The sequence below is a fragment of the Galeopterus variegatus genome, unplaced genomic scaffold, assembly GCF_000696425.1.
Source record: "Galeopterus variegatus unplaced genomic scaffold, G_variegatus-3.0.2 Scaffold43, whole genome shotgun sequence".
Lineage (NCBI taxonomy): Eukaryota > Metazoa > Chordata > Mammalia > Dermoptera > Cynocephalidae > Galeopterus > Galeopterus variegatus.
In genome coordinates, this window is record NW_007726154.1 from 1,119,341 (window position 1) to 1,138,750 (window position 19,410).

Below are 19,410 nucleotides of genomic sequence, written 5' to 3' on the forward strand. Positions count from 1 at the left end.
CGGGGCTTGGGGGAGGCCGCCGGGGCGGCCGCGGCCGAGGAGGGACAGACGGAGGCCGAGGCGGCGGGGTCAGGCACCCCGGCGGGAGGCGCGGGTGGCGGCCGCGGGGGCTGGCGGCGGCATCCCCAGTGCTGCCCCTGTGCGGCGCCCCTTCCCAGCTCCGCCGCGCACTGTTGTCATGGAGGAACCAAGATGGCGGCTCTGGCCTACAACCTGGGCAAGCGGGAGATCAACCACTACTTCAGCGTGAGGAGCGCCAAGGTGCTGGCGCTGGTGGCCGTGCTGCTGCTCGCAGCGTGCCACGTCGCCTCCCGCCGCTACCGAGGTGAGCGGGCCCTCCCCCTTGCCCGGGACGGCCGGGGGGAGGCGGCGACTGGAGGCCGCCCCCCTCGCCCAACACACGCCCATGCTCCCGCGGACTCCCGCCGGCGGGGGAGGCGATGCCCCCAGGTGTCCACGGCGGCGGGCGGGCGCCCCAGGCCCACTGGGCGGACCCCAGTGCGGGCCCCACAGGACGAGGGCTCGTGATTCTACCCCCACAACCCACACCCCGAGCAGCCGGCGCTGGGGTCTGGGTCGCCAACCCCGACCTGGCCCAGGGGCTGCCGAGATCCGGCTCCTGTGCGAGGTGGCCCGAGGGGGACGCGCCAGGCCCGGGGCTCGCTTGCAGGACGTGGGACAGGCTGCCCTCGGGGGCAGCTCGGGACGCGTGACCGTGAAGGTCTCCTGCAAGGGGCACCTCTGCCAAGAGAGGGGTCACAGAGTGTGCTTCTTAGGGGCCCGGCTCTTTAGCCTTTGTTTAGCTCGGCCTCTGCCCTGCAACAGCAGGGCCGAGCTGTTGGACAGCGGCAAGGGCTGCCCCATTTTCCTTTGCCAAAAGCGACAGCTGGCAAAAGATGTCTGTGGCCAAATGGAGGGGGTGCCACCCAGCCTTTGTGATTGAGAGACGTTTAAAAGGTTTGGGTTGCACACTTTTGACAAAGTAAAGGCGCTGAGGCAGATTTTTGGAAAGAAGTTATGGGTTGACAGGAGTAGAGGTGGGCGTGAAAGCCAAGTTGTAAGCAGTTTGAAAGCAGGCCTTCTCTATGGGTTTTGAAACTGGTGTTAAGGGGAAAAGGAAATATGGTCTTATTTCAGAAGAAATTATCTTACAGTTGAAGGGAAATTTACTCATCCTTGTTGATTGATTTTTTTTGTATGTGTGTGTAAAAATGTCACTAGGAGAGAGGCTGATAGGCAGGGGGAAATTAATAATGATAGGATATTTTATTTTGGGCTATTAGTACTATCAAAGCCATTATCTGGATAGCTCTTGGTGACTGCCAGCTTAAGTAGTCAAGATGTAATGTGTAATAGACAGGTGCTCATTAACGCTGTGTCCATTTAACTTTGTGTTCATAACTGTGTCCATACCCACTTTGGCAAAATATCCAATAAACGGAGTACTGGAATCTGAGCTGTCTTCTCCTCCCAGAAGATCTTTCAAAGTATAGAGCATTTTGATCAGTTTTGCTGCTTTGTTTCCTCCAACTCTTGAAGATTAAAAACTTTATACTCTAATATCATACTGGATGAACAGCTTTTAACATAAATATACTAAATTGATATAGAGATTCTTTATACTTTTTTGGCCTCTCTTCTGCAGCCCCCTTCTGATCACAGCCATATGACCTGGCAGAACTTTGGTTCATTTGCAGTCCCTGTAATAGAAGTTCAACACTTCTTTCATGTGCAGAATAAAACTAGTAATGTTGATACATTGATTTATGTTAATTTTGTGGAAATATTTCTTTTAACTACTGTTAGTCATTTTATGCTAATTTGGATAAGATGATAGTAATCTTACTCAAGTTTCTGCATGTGATGGTAGTAGAGATAAATTTTGTAACTGCTGTGCTATTGTCCTAAAGGTAAACATCTAGTTTACCACTCCCTTTTTTAAATTGTGCTTTTTATTTTTAATTGGAATACTATCTTTTATATTTAGATTATATATTTCATCTTATCAAGATCTGTCATCAGCAGGGAGAATAGAATGTCAGATGGGACCTTATGAGTCAGTGAAGCAATCTGGGATTGTTTGTAAAGCCTCCTCCAGAAGCAGCGTCATCAGTTTCCGTAGGTACTTCAGTGCCTTAAGTGTGAAGCAGTACACCTGGTGTGTGTACTTGCTCAGACTGAATGTCAAGAACTTGAGCCAAAGACTATTTGGAAAAAATAAACACCTTACCAGGAACATTTTAGCCATCCTCATGCTGTGGCAGTGTCAAACTAAGTCAGGTACAATACCCTTCACAAAAATAACCATACACTTCAATCACATCATAAATCTTTAAAATAAGAAAGGACCTTATTATATTAGATGAGGGGGTTTAGGCTGATATTGAGATTGGAAATGTGTGGGTATGAGTGTGCCTCAGGCAAGGTAGAGTAAATGCTGTTTGAATACACATTCAGTATCTCTTGCCTTACAAATTACAGAAAGTGAAAGAATTGTACACTACAGAAAGTAAAGCTTGGCAAATACTGTGTGCTAACAATGAACACTTACATGCCAGGGACTCCTACTGAGGGTTTTACATGTTTTAACTAATTTTGTTTTTACAACCATTCTATGAAGTAGATACAATTACCATATTTCATTTCCCCTTTCCCCCATTTTTAACCTCTCTGTAATCAGGATGAGTCTTCAAAACTTTGATTGTATGTCAGAGTTCAATGGGTGACATTTTTTCGTACCATGACATAAAAATAATGATGTGTTTTATAATCAGTGGTCTTAGATGCAGTTAATTACAGTATTATTTACATTTTAAAGACGAGGCATGAGAGGTTAAGTAATTGCTTAATGATGCACAACTAGTCAGTGACTGAGCTAGGGTTTAGAACCCAGTTATACCTTTATGTCATAGTCTGCCTTTCTCAGAGCTTCTTAGAGGTGGGGATGTACAGAAGATGGAGTGAGAAAGCGTTTTCCAGGGAGGCATGGGTTAAACAATTTAGAACCACTAATTCAACCTTGAAGTACCAGCCAAGAGTTTTCCTATTCTTTTTCCAGTCAAGAGGTAATTTTCTTAAACTTATATGTGTGAAACTTTAAAATCTGACCCCAGCCTACTTTTTGTTATAGGTGTTTTTCCTTATTTTTCCTGAATTCCAGGTACAGTCTAAACATGCTTTGCCTTTTTACACATTTCACAGATATCTGATTTTCTCTGCCTGCAGTGACCTCTCTCCCCTTGAAAGAAAGTACAGGTTTTTCCTTCAAGGCCTGGTTCAGATGTTACCACTACAGAATCAGGAATTAGGAATTCAGTTCTGCCGCAGCAACTTGTACATACTTATCGTGTTGTATTGTGATAATTGGTATCTGCCTCCTCCACATGAACTGTGAGCTTCCAAGACTATCTTATTCATCTTTAAATCGTCAGAGCCTAACACACAGTAGGAGCGCCATAAATAACTATTGGGAAAATAGATTTTCAAAGTCCTTATTTCCTTCTGTTTTCCTCCCTGCATTTGATTCTTTTGTGGCTTTAATTGAATTTTATGTTTTAATCTCAATTTTAGAAAGTAGATTTTTTTTTTGCAATATTATTATTATTTTCTTGTAACATAGTGGAATGACATTTTAAAAATATTCTCAACAATATTTTTTCTAAATTTTATCAATTTCTAACATAACTGAGTCACAAAATGACCATTAATAATGTGATTACAGATTAAAAACATCATTTCTGTGATAAGAAGCCAGTACCCGTAGTCTTTAGATAGTTCCAATCTGGATAAATTTTAATTTTTAAATTGATAAAGTTAACTTACTTCAAATGCCTTAATTCTGTTGAAATCAAATTCCTTTCTGTCACTAAGCTTATTAAATGCCAATGTTTAATATTATTGCATGTTTTGGAGAAAAGTAAGTTGAAAACTTCAGAAATTAAAGCAAGAAAGAAGCTCTAGGTCTTTTAGACTTTTCTTTGACTGCTGAAAAGATCCTGATATATATCATACCACTTGTAATGAGACACACATAGCTTGTCTAAAGAAAAACTTAAATGGTGATTTTTCAGCACAGACTAAAGTATAAAATGCTGAATTATAGGCAAACAAAATATTCTGCAGACCATATTGTAAACTTTATGATTTGGCATTTTCATGGTTGGTAGTAGGAAACACACAGCTTTAGTAGGCTGATTCAGTCTAAAGGCGCAATGTGCCAAAGGTATTCTTTTCAAATGAAAATATGTTATGGTTTATTTATGACATCAGATGTTTTCTTTAGTTGTTAGATTTGTTTTTCAGCTAGTTTTTTTTGTTGTTGTTGTTTGCTTGCTTGCATTATGTCTTTTCTTTTAAATATCTTTCTATTATAGAAAAATCATGCATGCAAATCTGAGGCTGTAGATTGCCAAACCATATATTTAAATAACGGAATAAAGAGGAAGACAGCCATTTATGCAGATAATCTTACCACTGGAGATAGCTGAAGTAGATAATTCTATCCCTTTAGTTTCTATGTTATTGTGTTCCTAGCTTGATTTATCTGAGCACTTGGCAACTTTCATCTCACCACTGGTTATGTTAAGAAGCTATCAGAATTATATTAGGCAATTGAAAACAATGACTGGGGTTTTGTTTTGTTTTTGGTAAGTTTAGAAAGGAAAATATGTGCCAGCAGATATTTACATGTAGTTTGTATACATCATAAAAATGTGGTACATTATCTTAGCACCTAGATTCACATTTAGTGATTTGATCCAAAAAATATTTCCTTCCCAAGAAAAGAGAACTTGTTTAAGAATATGGAATTTTGGGGCCAGCCCCGTGGCTCACACTGGAGGGTGCGGTGCTGATAGAGCCGAAGCTGCGGGTTTGGATCCTATATAGGGATGGCCAGTGCACTCACTGGCTGAGCATGGTGCTGACAACACCAAGTCAAGGGTTATGATCCCCTTACTGGTCAAAAAAAAAAAAGGAATATGGAATTTTGTGGAGTTTTCTAGATCAGGTTAATATATTTTTAATCAGATTATAATAGTTTTTACTACTACTATTTTTTTTGTTGACAAATATTAAAAAACCACTCTCCTTTGACTTTTCGGTTATCTAGTTAGCATTTCTTTTACTTCTCTAACAGTTTTTTATATTAGATTACCTGTCTTAAAATAACTGGTATAGTTTCTGTCTTCTGATTGGACCCTAACTACTGATACCTAACTGTTATGACTATTAATTTTAGATACAAGGCTTGTAAGAAACAAAACAAAAAAACCTTTGCATTATGAAATATATTAAGAAGTGTTATTATCAACTAGCATTCATTAGATTAGCAAATTAAGAATTTCTTCCCTGGAAAGACCACTGGTCTCTAAAATACTGTGTTTACAATGCCTTTTGGTTAGTGATAACTTCAGATCTATTTTGCTATGGGGTTTTGCTAGTATGAATTCATCAGATTAGAACGTTGTTTCCCATTAGCTGAACTACGGAAAAACATGGTTGTGAGTAAGTAGTACTGAGGAGGAAAAGAACTTTGCATTTTAAACACATTTTCTGCTGTAGAGAAGAGACTTTTTTGTTTAAAGATTTTGATATGGCACTTCTGTCTCCACAAAATCATATATTGATAACCATGTAAATGCATAACAAATAACATAGTACTGGACAGTGAAGATTGATCAAGGTGTGTTTCTATTTGGGCTTTTATTAAAAAGCAAAAATCAAATAATAACCAAAAAAAAGGAAGAAAATCCCCACAGAATTAATAAACAGTTATTTGCAACTTATACCTTTTTTAAAAAGTAAATGTATTACTAACTTTTAACTTGGTTTAATAGATGTGTTTAAAGAAGTAGAAATGCTATAAATATGGAATTTTTAATCCTAATATTAAATATTTACTAGATTTTTAATAGGGTTTTACTATACAATCACTATAGATGAATGCTGCAGGAGGGTTGTTTTTAGGAAAATAACTTAATTGTGTGTTCTTACAGTTTTTTCTTTACTTATCCTTGGTTATTTATGCAGCTTAATTTTGTTTTTTTAGCACTAGAATTAGTTTTTAATAATTGGAAAGAATTAAGAACTAGTTATTTATAGTTTACTTAGAAACAGGTTATTAAAAATTTTTGGAATACAAACACATCTGCTCAGGCTACATATATAATTACTAAAATTTAATAACTGATATCCTTCTTTCCTTATCCAGTTTTCCACCTACAAGGTAATGCAGCATTTTCACTTTTCCTTCCTGTTTTATTTTAGAATTTGTGACATTGGAGCAACAACTCTTTCGGTATTTATACATACCCGTCTTGCATTTGTACCTCCTTTTGTCTGTATTTTGTCCAGATCAATGAATAACTGAGTTGAGGAAAGAGATGTGTTCTTCTACTTTAAAAATGTTTGGGTCTTCTATGTTTCCACCCTGGATGGCTCAATACCATTTTTGTTCTGTAGTATTCTTTGAAGCCTGACCTTAACTAATCATAAAACAAATATAGCTTGCTGTTGACCATTAATAAAGAACTAGAGATTAGATTAAATAACACATATATTTTATAATCCCACAGTTAATATAAACATCTCATTTTTTTCCTTCATTCTTTTGACATACTTGAGCTTTTTTAATGCCTCCAAACCCTTTTTAACCCATTTGGTCATGTTTATTTAGCTAGCGTACAGTAAAATGGCCAAAGGAAGTCTTGGTGTACATGGGACTGAGGGGTTTTCTAGTATGGAACTTTCTGTTTAAAACCAGGTTTTTAGACATGCTAATGTATTATGTATTATAATAGTCCAATAAGAAGTAATTTCTAAAGTCTTCTCTTTTATCCTTTAAACTTTTATTTCCCAACTAGAAATAGAAGTGATAAACAGATGTAAAGGCTAGTTTGAAGTTGAGATGATGTCCCTAGAAAGAAAACCTGAAGCAGAAGGAATTGCCAAAGCAGTGAATGTAGCATTTAGGAGTTAGGAGTCTCTCTCACAGGGTAAAGTATAAACCATTAGTGGCTCTTATCCTCTTGAATATTAATGTATTAATATACACCATGCTTCTCATAAATGAGTGATATGCACCTGGAAGGTATAGTGAAGCATAGAGAACTGTGTTCTCTGATCTCAAGGAGCATTAATGGGTTCGCAACAACATATAACAGTTTTAACTATTGTTTACAACACTGTTGTGTTTAACTCCTATAGGCAATGATTCATGTGAATACCTACTCTCAAGTGGCAGATTTCTTGGAGAGAGAGTTTGGCAACCTCACAGTTGTATGATGCATAAATACAAAATTAGGTAAGATTTCTTTATTTTGTTGTTTGTTTTCTTTTCTAGGATGGGTCTTATATTTAGTTGTTAGGGCTTAGTGAAACAAAGAGAGTGCTTTTCTCCTGAATATGGTGGTAGAGACTTGCTGACTGAGGGTAAAGGTGGGCTGATTCCAAATGAAGATTTCTGCCCTACAGCTTCAGGCAAAGGGCTTTAGCCTCCTTGCTTGATCTCAGGTGAGACATAACCAGGCCCAAGACAATAGCCCTTTTTTATTTTGGCTATGTTTGTTTTTTTTTTTTTTTTTCCAAAATATTTTAACATTTATTTATACAGTATATTGTTTCAATACATGCATGTACTACACAATGATTAACTTAGGATAGATAGCATAGCTTAGTACCCATTAGTCCCACAAAGGACTCTTGCTCTGTGACTTGGATACCTACCTTATGTAGTTATTCTGAGGACTAAGAGATAATGGATATAAAGCACTTAATATAGTTAGAGTACATCATAAACATCTAATGAATCAGTCTGTTATCATTAGGGAGTTAGCTGATCATACATACATGGATTTGTAAGTTAAACAAACCTGGCCACCTGCTTCTAAAGCAACATAACCATGTGCAACTTTCATTATAAGCCATGTCTTTGAAATGCCAATATGCTGATTTTACTTATTTTAATTAAAGTTTCTTTGTTGATTTCAGTGAAGCAAAGAACTGCCTTGTAGATAAACATATTGCATTTATTGGAGATTCCAGAATTCGTCAATTGTTTTATTCTTTTGTAAAAATAATTAATCCCCAATTCAAAGAAGAAGGAAATAAGGTAAAACTTGTCTATTCCTTTCTCCAGGGTGTTGTTTTAGAAATCAGCCAACTGAATAATTGTGGTAGGAATATGCCTCTCCAGATTAACAGTAGGGACTGTAAAAGTTTTACTTTGATTTTGGGAAAGGTAGGGGGAAAAGGGGTGATTTGTATAGTGAGGAACATAAGAAAAAGAAGTGGTTGGAAAGATATTGGCAAGTTTTTTATTAACTTAAACTTTTAGTTTTCTTAAATAAATTCTTACCATGAAAAAACTTTTTAAAAATTTTTAGAAAAAAGACAGAGGAAATATCCCTTATCCTCCTGTAGATATTTTGCCATATTTCTTCTCAGTCTGTTTTTTTTAAGACATACTTGTAATCTTTTAGCAATTTTACATCTTGCTTTTCCCCCACCATTTATCATAATTCACCATATTATCATATAATCAACTTAAGGATCTTCTTAATGGCAACATATTATTGAGTGGATGTAATGTAATTTTATATAATCTTTCCCCTTTTTTCAGATTTCTGTAGTTTTCTAATTTTTTTTTTGCAATAAAAAAGGACGTTTTTCATTACTTCTTTGTGTGAAAACTTTTGCTTTTTAATTTATTTCCTTAAGATGGAATCTCTGTAATGCAAATATTAGGTTAAAGAATATAAATATTTTTAAAATTATTGATTATATTGCTAAATTATTTCAATTTGCACTCTAGCAATATATGTTGGGGCCTAATTTTCTGCAACCCTTCTGGCACTGGGCTATCATGCTGTAAATCAAAACAACAGTGCTGTCGGGGCCGGCCCGGTGGCGCACTGCTACAGTGCGCCGCTTGGGAGCGCAGCGGCACTCCCGCCGAGGGTTCGGATCCCACATACAGACCGGCTGCTCACTGGCTGAGCGAGGTGCGGGCGCAACACCGAGGGTTGCGATCCGTTGCCGGTCACGAAAAAAGACAAAAAGGAAAAAAAAAAACAACAGTGCTGTCCATTTCTGCTATTTTGATAGAAAATTTCTCATTTAAAAAATATATCTTCAAACAGCATATGGTCAGGAATGGGGAATGGCAAGGGGAGAAAAGTGGAGGACAAGAAAGTTCAGAATTGTAGGTGGAGTAACTCATGGATTTGTGATGAAAATCTGCCTGTACACATCAACTTGCCCTGTTGTGGGAGTTGAAAAATTAGGGGCTTCACAGCTAAGTAGCTATTCACATAGTGGTGATGATAGAGGGTCCTTAAATTCTTAGGAACTATTCTTTGTGAGAATAATGGAAAACAATAAAGTCAACTTTTCATTTCATTTGATATCAATAAATGTATTTTCCATTTGTATGTATACACACAAAATTACACAGAAGAGTTGACTATTTAATAGCATGAAATTATAATAGTTTAAAGTAAAAAAACTTTAGTAAACTTGTAAAAAGTAGAGAGATTTCTGATTTCATAGAAATAGTTTTAATATTTCTGGGCTTAGAATCGTTTGACTTTCTGAAAATTGGAATAATGGATTTAGCAACAATTAGCTGAAAAAAGCTGTAATGGTTTAGTCTACAGCCAGAAGTAGATATAATATGGTACATTGTTTCTTTCTTTTTTTATTTTTTTAAAAGATGACCGGTAAGGGGATCTTAACCCTTGACTTGGTGTTGTCAGCACCACGCTCACCCAGTGAGCAAACTGGCCATCCCTATATGGGATCCAAACCCGTGGCCTTGGTGTTATCAGCACCACACTCTCCCGAGTGAGCCACAGGCCAGCCCCTGAGCCCTAGTTATAACATTTAGGTTTACAGTTTTTATTTTCTAGAGGTGCCCAGTTATCCCAAAATTATCAAACAAAATACATTTTAACTTATACGTATTCAAAAAAGAAGTGAGTAAAGACAGTGTGTCCTAGTCTTAAAGAGATAGTTATTTTTATAAGAAAATATTTAGTTCAAACTTCTAGTGGAATATTTGCCAAATTATATATATATATATTTTTGTCTTTTTGTCTTTTTTCGTGACCGGCAACGGATCGCAACCCTCAGTGTCGCGCCCGTACCGGACCGGACCGGCAACGGGATCGCAACCCTCGGTGTTGCCCCTGCTCCTCGCTCAGCCAGTGAGCGGCCGGTCTGTATGTGGGATCCGAACCCTCGGCAGGAGCGCTGCCGCGCTTCCCAAGCAGCGCACTGCAGCAGTGCGCCACTGGGCCGGCCCTTGCCAAATTATATTTTATATATTCTCTTGTCTCTGCACACCTCAAGGACACAGATTGCGTATCATTTTTTTTTTTTTTTAAATATACTTTTTGTGCCTAGTACTGTCTGGCATATTGTAAAAGTGCATTAAGTTTTTTAAGGAATAGGAGTGTTGAAGATAATTCTTTGTTTGAATTTAATTTGTATTCTGTATCAAGGCAAATTTTTTTAAAAAGAGTCTAGAGCTAGATTTTTTTTTTTTCTTCCAAATTGTACTTAGTGGAAGACTAGTTCTTTGAGAAGCTCTTGTCAAATGAATTTGGGCAGAGCTGAATATCCTATCTCCCTCTTAGATGACTTTAATTTAGGCTAGGATATTAAAAACTTGAGAAGTTTTGCAGTAAAGAAACCAATTTTTGGTTGCTTCCAGCCCTACGGCAGGCTAGATATACTGGGGGCATCTTCTCCTTCAAACCAACAAGATTCTAGATTTTAAAAAATACTGTTGAAGTTATTTCTCGACTTTGAGGAAATAGGAGACACTCCTCAAAAAAGAAACTATGAGACAAAACCAGAGATGAGAGCAATGATGATAGGCAAGCAGTAGAGTTTTGGGTTCCCCTGAAGGCAGATGCCAATAGCTGTAATTCCCTGGATGTAGAAAACTTAGCTTTGGGCCAGTGTATTTCTCAACAGCAACACTGGAAGCCAGAGGACAGTAGAATAATAGCTTTAAAGTTCTCAGAGAAAAGTAATTTCAACCTAGAATTGTATACATAGCATAAAAATTTCTCTATTCTTGAAATATAGGACATTTTAGATATACAAAAACTATGAGGGTTTACTACCAAATAGACTTATACTGAAGGAGTTTCTAAAGGAAAAACATCAGGATGGAGAGAAATATTCAGAAAAAATGTTCAAAAATATAAGAAACAGTGATTAAAGAAAACAGTGAACATGTATGTAAATCTAAATAGTGTATGTATACAATAGTAATGTCTTTTTGCACTTAGTGAAAATATGTTTTTCCAAAGCATGCATGGAACATTTTTTGACCACATATTATATCATTAAGTCAGTCCCAACAATATCAGAGAGTTGGTATCATTCTTTCTCTTTTACATAGGTTGCTTTATATTCCAAACTTAAAAATTTCTGATAAAAATTCTAGAAGCTTACAGTAAATGTTAATAGTGAAATGTTAGACAAATTTTTATTAAAATCAGAAAAAAGACAAGATTGTTTATTATTGCTGCTTCTATTCAGCATTATATTAGAAGTTCTGGCTGAAGAAAATTTAAAGATGTAAGGATTAGGAAGGAATAAACTCAGGAGACCATATACAATTCTCTACATAGAAAATCCCAGAGAATCTCTAGAAAATTTACTAGAAGTAACAAAGATTTTAACAAGGTCACTGATTATAAGATGAACGTATAAAAATTAATGACACTATCTCAGTAAAGCTGTTGAGGGCTGAGCCCATGGCACACTCAGGAGAGTGCGGTGCTGGGAGCACAGTAGCGCTCCCGCCGTGGGTTCGGATCCTATATAGGGATGACCAGTGCACTCACTGGCTGAGCACAGTGCGGCCGGTCTCAAAAAGGACAAAAAAAAAAAAAAAAAATGTTGAAAATTAATTGCATATCTATATGCCAGCAATGTAGAGTTCAAAAATGTTTTTAAAATATACCATGTGCAATATTAACAAAAATTATATGTTACATAGAAATAAACCTAGCAAATGTGGAAGATCTTTATATAAGACTTTATTGAAAGTTTAAAATGACATAATTAAATGGAAGATATATACTATATCCCTGGATGGGAAGACTCAATATTGTAAAGATGTGAGCTATTTCCAAATTGATCTGTAGGTTCAATGTAATTCCAATAAAATCCCAACAGGATTTTTTATGGAACTTTAGCAATTGATTCTACATTTTATGTGGAAGGGCAGTGGACCAAGACTAGCCATGACAAATCTGAAGAACAAGACTTCTTCTACAATATTAAGGTTTATTTTGACTCTGTAGTAATTAAGACAGTGTGGTATTGGTGTAAAGTTAAACAAAGAAGCCAGTGAAATAGAATATAGAGCTCTAAAATTGACATATGCATATACAATGACTTAATAAGTAACAGATATGCCACTGAAGATCCTTGGGAAAAGGAAGTTTTATTCAATTAATGGTGCTGAGGCAACTGGTTATGTGCATGGAAAAATTGAAGTTGGATCCCTACCTCACACCATCAATTAAAATAAATTCTAGATGAGTTTAGACTGAAATGTGGAAGTCAAAACTTTGAAACCTTTAGGGAAAAAAATGTAGGAGAATATCTTCATTACCTCAAGATAGGGGAAAGTCTTTTACATAAGAACCAAAAAGCATTAACCATAAAATAAAAGATGAATAAGTTCACATACCTTAAGATTAAGAGTATGTGCTCATCCACAGATACTTTTTAAAAGACAAGCTACAAACTGAGAGAAGATATTTGCAATGTATATCCAAGAAATAAAATGAACTACAAATTAATTTTTAAAAAGACAACCCAATAGACAAAAAAGAAAAGGAGGGAGGAGGTGTTAAGCATGACCAAGCATTTCAGAAGTGCAAGCATGAATCCTGATGTAAATCTGAAAGATGTTTAATGTCATTAGTAATCAGGGAAATATGAATTATGACCACATGCGAGATACCATTTTATACCTAGACTAATGCCAGAAATTAAATCTGACAATGGCAAAAAAATATGAAATCTTTTTGTAAATACAAAAACATGTGTTAGAGAGGCTCTGTATCAATAGATGTCTTATAAACTGCTGCAAAGAGTGCAAATTGTTACAAACACTTCAGAAAATAATTTGCATCATCGTGTGAGGGTGAATATTTGTGTAGTCTGTGGACCTATGGAACTGTTATTAAGGAAACTCTTACTCTTATTAAGTGATATGTACAGGAAGGTAACCATCAGTGCTGTTTATAATCTAGATTGTGGTGTATTGTATCAACTAATGTAGGCTCTACAAAAATAATAAATATAATATTTGATATATATTGATATGATAAATTGATTGATATATATACATTTTTGAAGGCCAAGGAATGTTTTAGATCAAATGAGGCTAAAGAGACAGGACAACTAAATGTAATATCTGATTTTAATGGATTCTAGATTAAAATATAGGAGGTATAGAGAGGACGTTAGTGGGAAATTGGGGAAATTTGAATATGGACTATATATTAAATTACATAATATTTTATCAATGTCAAATTTCTTAGGTGGGATTATAATATTGTGGTTATGTAGGAGAATGTTCATGTTCTCAGGAGATATAGGCTTAAGCATTTAAGGGTGAAGTGTTACATCTGCAATTTACTTTTACATAGTTCAGCAAAAGAGAAAAACTATGTATATGTGTGTGTAGAGAGAGGGAGAGAGATGAAGCTGGCATAGAAAATGTTAATGATTGGTAAAGGGGTTTGGGTGTTCATTTAATTCTGTCAACTTTGCCATAAGTTTGGCATTTTTCAAAATTAAAAACTGGAAAGAAAGCCAACAATGCTAAACAATATATCATTTAAAGATGCATATATATATGTGATAAAAACTATACGGTAAAAAAACAAGCAACATATAAACAAAATTCAAGGTAGTGGTTTTTTGGGAGGGCGAAGCAGGGAGTTAAGACAGGGAGGGGACCACATGGGTCGTTTACTGTGTTGGTAATGCTCTGATTTGTGTCATGGATTAATGAGTATTTATTTTTTACTGTGCTTTATGACTTTCATATTTGTGCCATATTTTTAAATGTTACCTTCAGATACTAAAGAAATTGAGTTGAATTAATTAAGCTATACTAAAGGAGGGGAAAAGTTCTTTGTTATATCTCTGAGAATGAATTTTTTAAAAGATTGGGGGTGAGGTAAGAGGAGGAGAACAGCTGTGTGATTTTTGTTTGACCTAGTAGTTCCCAGACTTATTTGATCAAGGAAACTCTTTTCATTTAACATACCTTAAAGTTATGTTGAATTAATGTTCCAAAGATTCCTTTCAGGAAATGATACTTTAGGAGGACCAGCAAGAATCTAAAAAGTTAGCCTGTTGATAAAAGCAAACTTTAGTTTATTGAGATTTAAATGTAAATACTATGTTAAATTAATGAAAACACTTCATTAGTTTTAGGAACAGAATTAGCTTCTTTATTGACCACCCTTTCCCCTACCCTCGCCCTGCAGGAATTCTAACTCTGAGAAGATTTCCATTCTTTATATGGAACTCTTGGTTATAAAAAGTGCAGTCTCCAAATTTTAATTTTTCCTGTAAATGAACTATTTATTGTCTTTAAAGTGAAACCTACAGTAATCTAGAATCATATACATATGTCCATTCCTGTACAGTCTGGGCCTGTGCTAATATACAGATGAGAATGGATTAGATGTTGCTGCCACAACAAACTACTACAATCTAACAAAACAGAAATTTAACCTGGAAGTGACTTATGTCACATCTAGCTGCATTGCATTGGCCAGAACTAATCATGTGGCTCTGCCTAATTGGAAGAGACTCAGGAAATGTAGGGAAGCAGTCTCTGCCATAGAAAGTAATACTAGGACTAAATTAGAATCCTGGCAAGCTTGGCAAAAAGATAATTTATACAGGCATGTTCATGTATCTGCTTGTTTGTAATTGAGGTTTTATCTTTGAACTACATCTTAGATGTTGAAAGTCACATATAAACAATTTAACTAGTGTCACTTCTTTTATCGTATTCTATGTAGGGTTTTTTCCACTTCAGGTTGACTGTATAATTGAGGTTTGGTGCATAAAAACAAACCAGCAAAAGCAGCTAAAAGGGGAATTATTTATATATATTTAATCCATACATTAATGTTGGGTGTTCTCTGTTGTCTCCATTTTTATGGCAGCATGAAAACATTCCTTTTGAAGACAAGATTGCATCTGTTAAAGTGGTAAGTATATATATCCCAGTAGACTGAATTTTATAATGTTGAAACTATATTCACTAGTTAATTTAGTTGTAGACCAGCTAATGCTTTGTGCATACTAAATACGTTTCAGTGTATTCCCTGAGAGTAGATAAGCATAGTAAGGTAATGGAATAAATGTTCCCAAAATGTTTTATGTAATAAAATAGAAAATTTGGTCTCTCAAATTTTTATCTGGGAAAAAATAATCTTGGACATTAATTTGAAACCAGTATGTGTTCAGGATTAATGTTCATAAAAGAATATATGTAAATTTTCTGAATTCCCAATCACGGTGAGAATTCAGTGGGGATCAAGACAAAAATGTCATTGACCTAATGGAGCTTTCAGGTTATTGTAGTTCTCTACATGCAAATACAAGTGGAATAAGGATGGCAGAAAAGAAAAACATAGGGCATCAGGAATGCATAGAGCAAGGAATTGAAAGTAGTCTTCCTCCTTGAAGAAGTCATGTTTTAACTGAACTCTCAAGGATAGATAGGAGTTAGCCAGACTCAGTACGAGCATTATGGACACAAGGAACAGCACGTGCAAAGTCCTAGAGAAAAAAGAGCACATAGAACTTTCCTGGAGCTGAATGAGAACTGAAGGTACATAGAGAGCAAGAGGAAAAGTGGCAGGAGAAAAGGCAGAAAGGACAGGCAAGGGCCGGAACCTGCACCTCCTCAACAATTTTAAGGACTTTAGATTTTATTCTGAGGGCAACAGAAAATTCCTGAATATTTAAGCAGGTTGTGGCAAGATCAGTTAAATTTATAAAAGATTACTCTGGCTAAAATGTGAAGAATAGATTAAATGAAGGCAAAATTGGATACAAGAATCATCATGAGATGCTTGCCAAATTGAGATGGGAGATGACCAAAGTCATTTTCTATTTTTAAGTACTATGAGAGAATGTTAATGTTTATTTTGAATGGTGGAAAAAGTTTATTTGACTTTTTGTTTGCTTCTAACATTTCTCTTTTAGGATTTTCTGTGGCATCCAGAAGTTAATGGTTCTATGAAACAATGTATCAAAGTGTGGACTGAGGTCTGTATTTGAAAATATAGGCCTTTTTTTGAGCAACCAAATTTTAAAAATTTACAAGTATCTATTGTTTTTCTTTCCTTTCCTCACCTGTCCTACTCTCCTATAGTTTATGCCCAACTTTCGCGATAGCAACTCATTTGTGCTAGACTGATTCTAGCACTTTACTGGGAAGAGAAAGTATTGATCCAGTATCTCTACCCTGCTATCACCGTTCTTACCCTAAAGCAGATTATGCTTATACCAGAATTTCCAGACTTACAATTTTTTGTTACTGCTGTAGCTCAGCTAATTCAAACCAAGATAATCTCTCCAGCACAGTACACATTCTCTTCAGCATTTTTCCACTTCATCCTTTAACCCATGCCCAGGTACTTCAGAAAACTTTTTTTTTTTTTAATTTATAGCCTTTCTTCCCTTTCATCCTTACATTTGTAGCCCAGCAGACAAGACTAGTATGTTTTAGCTCATAACATTTGGAGATAAATTAGATATAAGGGTAAGCACACTGTTAACTTCAGAAAATCCTTAAATTCTTACAAGTCTACTTTATAGTCTTCCACAGTAGTTTTCATGTAGCCCCTTGTCATTCCTTTAATTAAACCTGTATTCTTTCCCAGAGGCATTTGCATTGGGATGGATAAAACAATATTCAATTTTGTTGACCTTGTTTTGCTTAATTACGTGTTCTGCAACAGTATTTCTTTTTCTCTTTTCACAGAAAGTGTTGTACTGCAGCCACATCATACAATAATAGGCTTTTGTAGGGCCCCATGGAAACTTAGCCACCATTTTAAATTTTGTTTCTTTGGGAAAATGTGTTCAGGTTTCCAAAAAACAAACATGTAGACAGCTCCTAGAATTCAACTTTATGATAAATTGGGATCTGCACTTATTGTGTTTTGTTTTTATTGACACATTTTAAAATGTCTGGAAGTGAAGAATGTTCTGTGTATGTTTAAAATGATTTAAACATATGTTCATTATCTGTGCTGGACCTGAAAGTATATTAATTGAAGTAGTAGAAATTCACAGTTAAGCAAACATCAACGTAGTGTAATATATAAATCCCGTTAGATTACAGAAAAATTTTAAGTTATTTGCTAACCTGGACATACATTGCATATCCAGATTTTCAGTTCATATAATTTGTTAAAACTAGTTTTTAAGCCCTAGATTCTGTTGTAAAATTCCCGTGATTTGGAGGAGAAAAAGAAGATTCAACTTTTTTTGGTAGATGGACATGTAGTCACCTAAGATTGATTAGTTAACTGTTTTCATTCATTCAGGGAGTATGTATGTATGCACATGTATATGAATTTATTTTTAACCATGGTTAACTGCTAGATCATGAGAATGCAAAGACCCACATTTTCATTATTATTGTACTATTGCTAGTTTTGTGCTGAGTATTAGGAATGTGGCTGGGAATTAGCCCCAGTCTCAGCCCTCAAGGAATTTGCTGTCTAGTACATAGTGACTTACTGATGAATAATGATATGGTAACTCAAAGGCTAAAACAGAATTGAGTACAAAGACATATGAAAGCACCATGGATAGAGGCATTTAGGATGAGGGGTAGTGTGAGTATAGGTGATCTAAGAAAGTTTTACAGAGGAGATATTTTCAGAACTATGGTTTAGAAAGATACACTCATTAACTGGAACAGCCTATAGACGTAAAAGCAAAGTTGAATTGAAAGGACTAAGTAGAGGGCCGGCCCGGTGGCGCACTCGGTAGTGTGGCACTTGGGAGCGCGGCGGCGCTCCCGCCGAGGGTTCGGATCCCATGTAGAGACCGGTCCGCTCACTGGTTGAGCACGGTGCGGGTGCGACACCGAGGGTTGTGATCCTGTTGCCGGTCGTGGTACGGGCGCGACACTGAGGGTTGCGATCCCGTTACCGGTCATGAAAAAAGACAAAAAGGAAAAAAAAAAAAAGAAAGGACTAAGTAGATTGTTATTCAACAGATATGTAGAAATCACCTGTCATATTCTAGGCACTAGGCTAGACACTGTTGATACACAGGTTACCATAAAAGAGTTTTTCCCCGCAGAGAGCTTCTAGATGAGTGGCATACATAGGTAATTAAGGAAGCAATGTGACAAGTGCTAAAATAAGGGAAATGTAGGGTACAACAGGATTGCAAAGGGTAGGCACTAAGTGTAAAACTAATGGTCAGATAAAGTGATATTAAAGGTGAGGGCATGGAGTGAGAAGTTGGGCTATCCCATGCAAAGTAAACAGCATGTGCAACAATGCTGAAGATAGAATATATCCTGTTCAGGGAATCCCCAGGAATTTTAGTGTGGCTGGAACTAAAATACAATGTGCTTCATTTGTGCTTCATTTTGGTTGTTCTTTTCATCTTCATTTTGGGGAGAGTTGATAATAGATGAGATAAGCAGATATTAGATTATGAGTGATATTTTAAACCATGTTTGGGAAGGGAGAGTAGATTTATTTACCTATCTTTGTAGTTTTTAATTACTTTTAAATACTTCAGGGTATATTTCCTAAAAATAAGGACATTGGGTTGAATTTATTTTGAGGGTAATGGAGAACCACTGAAACTTTTAAACAGGAAAAGGGTGAGATAAAGTGGAGTAGTGGTAGGAAATCAGACTAAATTGTGAAGAAACTGGCAATTTTGATTTAATTCTGTAGCTGTATGGAAGTCATTGGGAAGTCTGACCTACTTAGGTGGATTTGGGGAGTCTTGGTATGTGGATTGAAGTGATATTTGAAGTTACTTGAATGGGAAAAATTGAATAGACAAAGAATTTAGATATTAAAGAAGAGAACTTATGGGGAATAGAGTTATCAGGAAGATTCTGAGAAGCAGCAGTAAAAGGGGTAGGAAGAGAAGCAAAAGAGGAAGGACTGTAATATTACATTCTGGGGAGGAAAGAATCTTAACAGGCAGATAGTCAGTAGTGTCACTTTAGAAACTAGATAAGGTAGAATGAAGCTACAGAACTAGGCAATCCAGAGTTTATTAATGGATTCCGAAGACAGTTTTAATGGATGGTGAAGCCCAAATCCAAGACATGGTAAATTGAAGCATAAATGAGAGAAAAAA

General features: G+C 36.3%; 1 protein-coding gene across 1 annotated transcript in view; it reads left to right on the forward strand.

Annotated features, from left to right (window-relative positions):
* Positions 1 to 75: 75 nt before the first annotated feature.
* Positions 76 to 19,410, forward strand: part of CASD1 (CAS1 domain containing 1) — a 47,628-nt gene continuing 28,293 nt past the window's right edge. Inside the window, exons 1-5 of the mRNA XM_008571660.1 lie at positions 76 to 325; positions 7,207 to 7,303; positions 7,990 to 8,110; positions 15,222 to 15,266; positions 16,270 to 16,332. Coding sequence (XP_008569882.1) covers positions 193 to 325; positions 7,207 to 7,303; positions 7,990 to 8,110; positions 15,222 to 15,266; positions 16,270 to 16,332 — 459 coding nt within the window. The 5' untranslated portion in view covers positions 76 to 192. The remainder of the gene's footprint in view (positions 326 to 7,206; positions 7,304 to 7,989; positions 8,111 to 15,221; positions 15,267 to 16,269; positions 16,333 to 19,410) is intronic.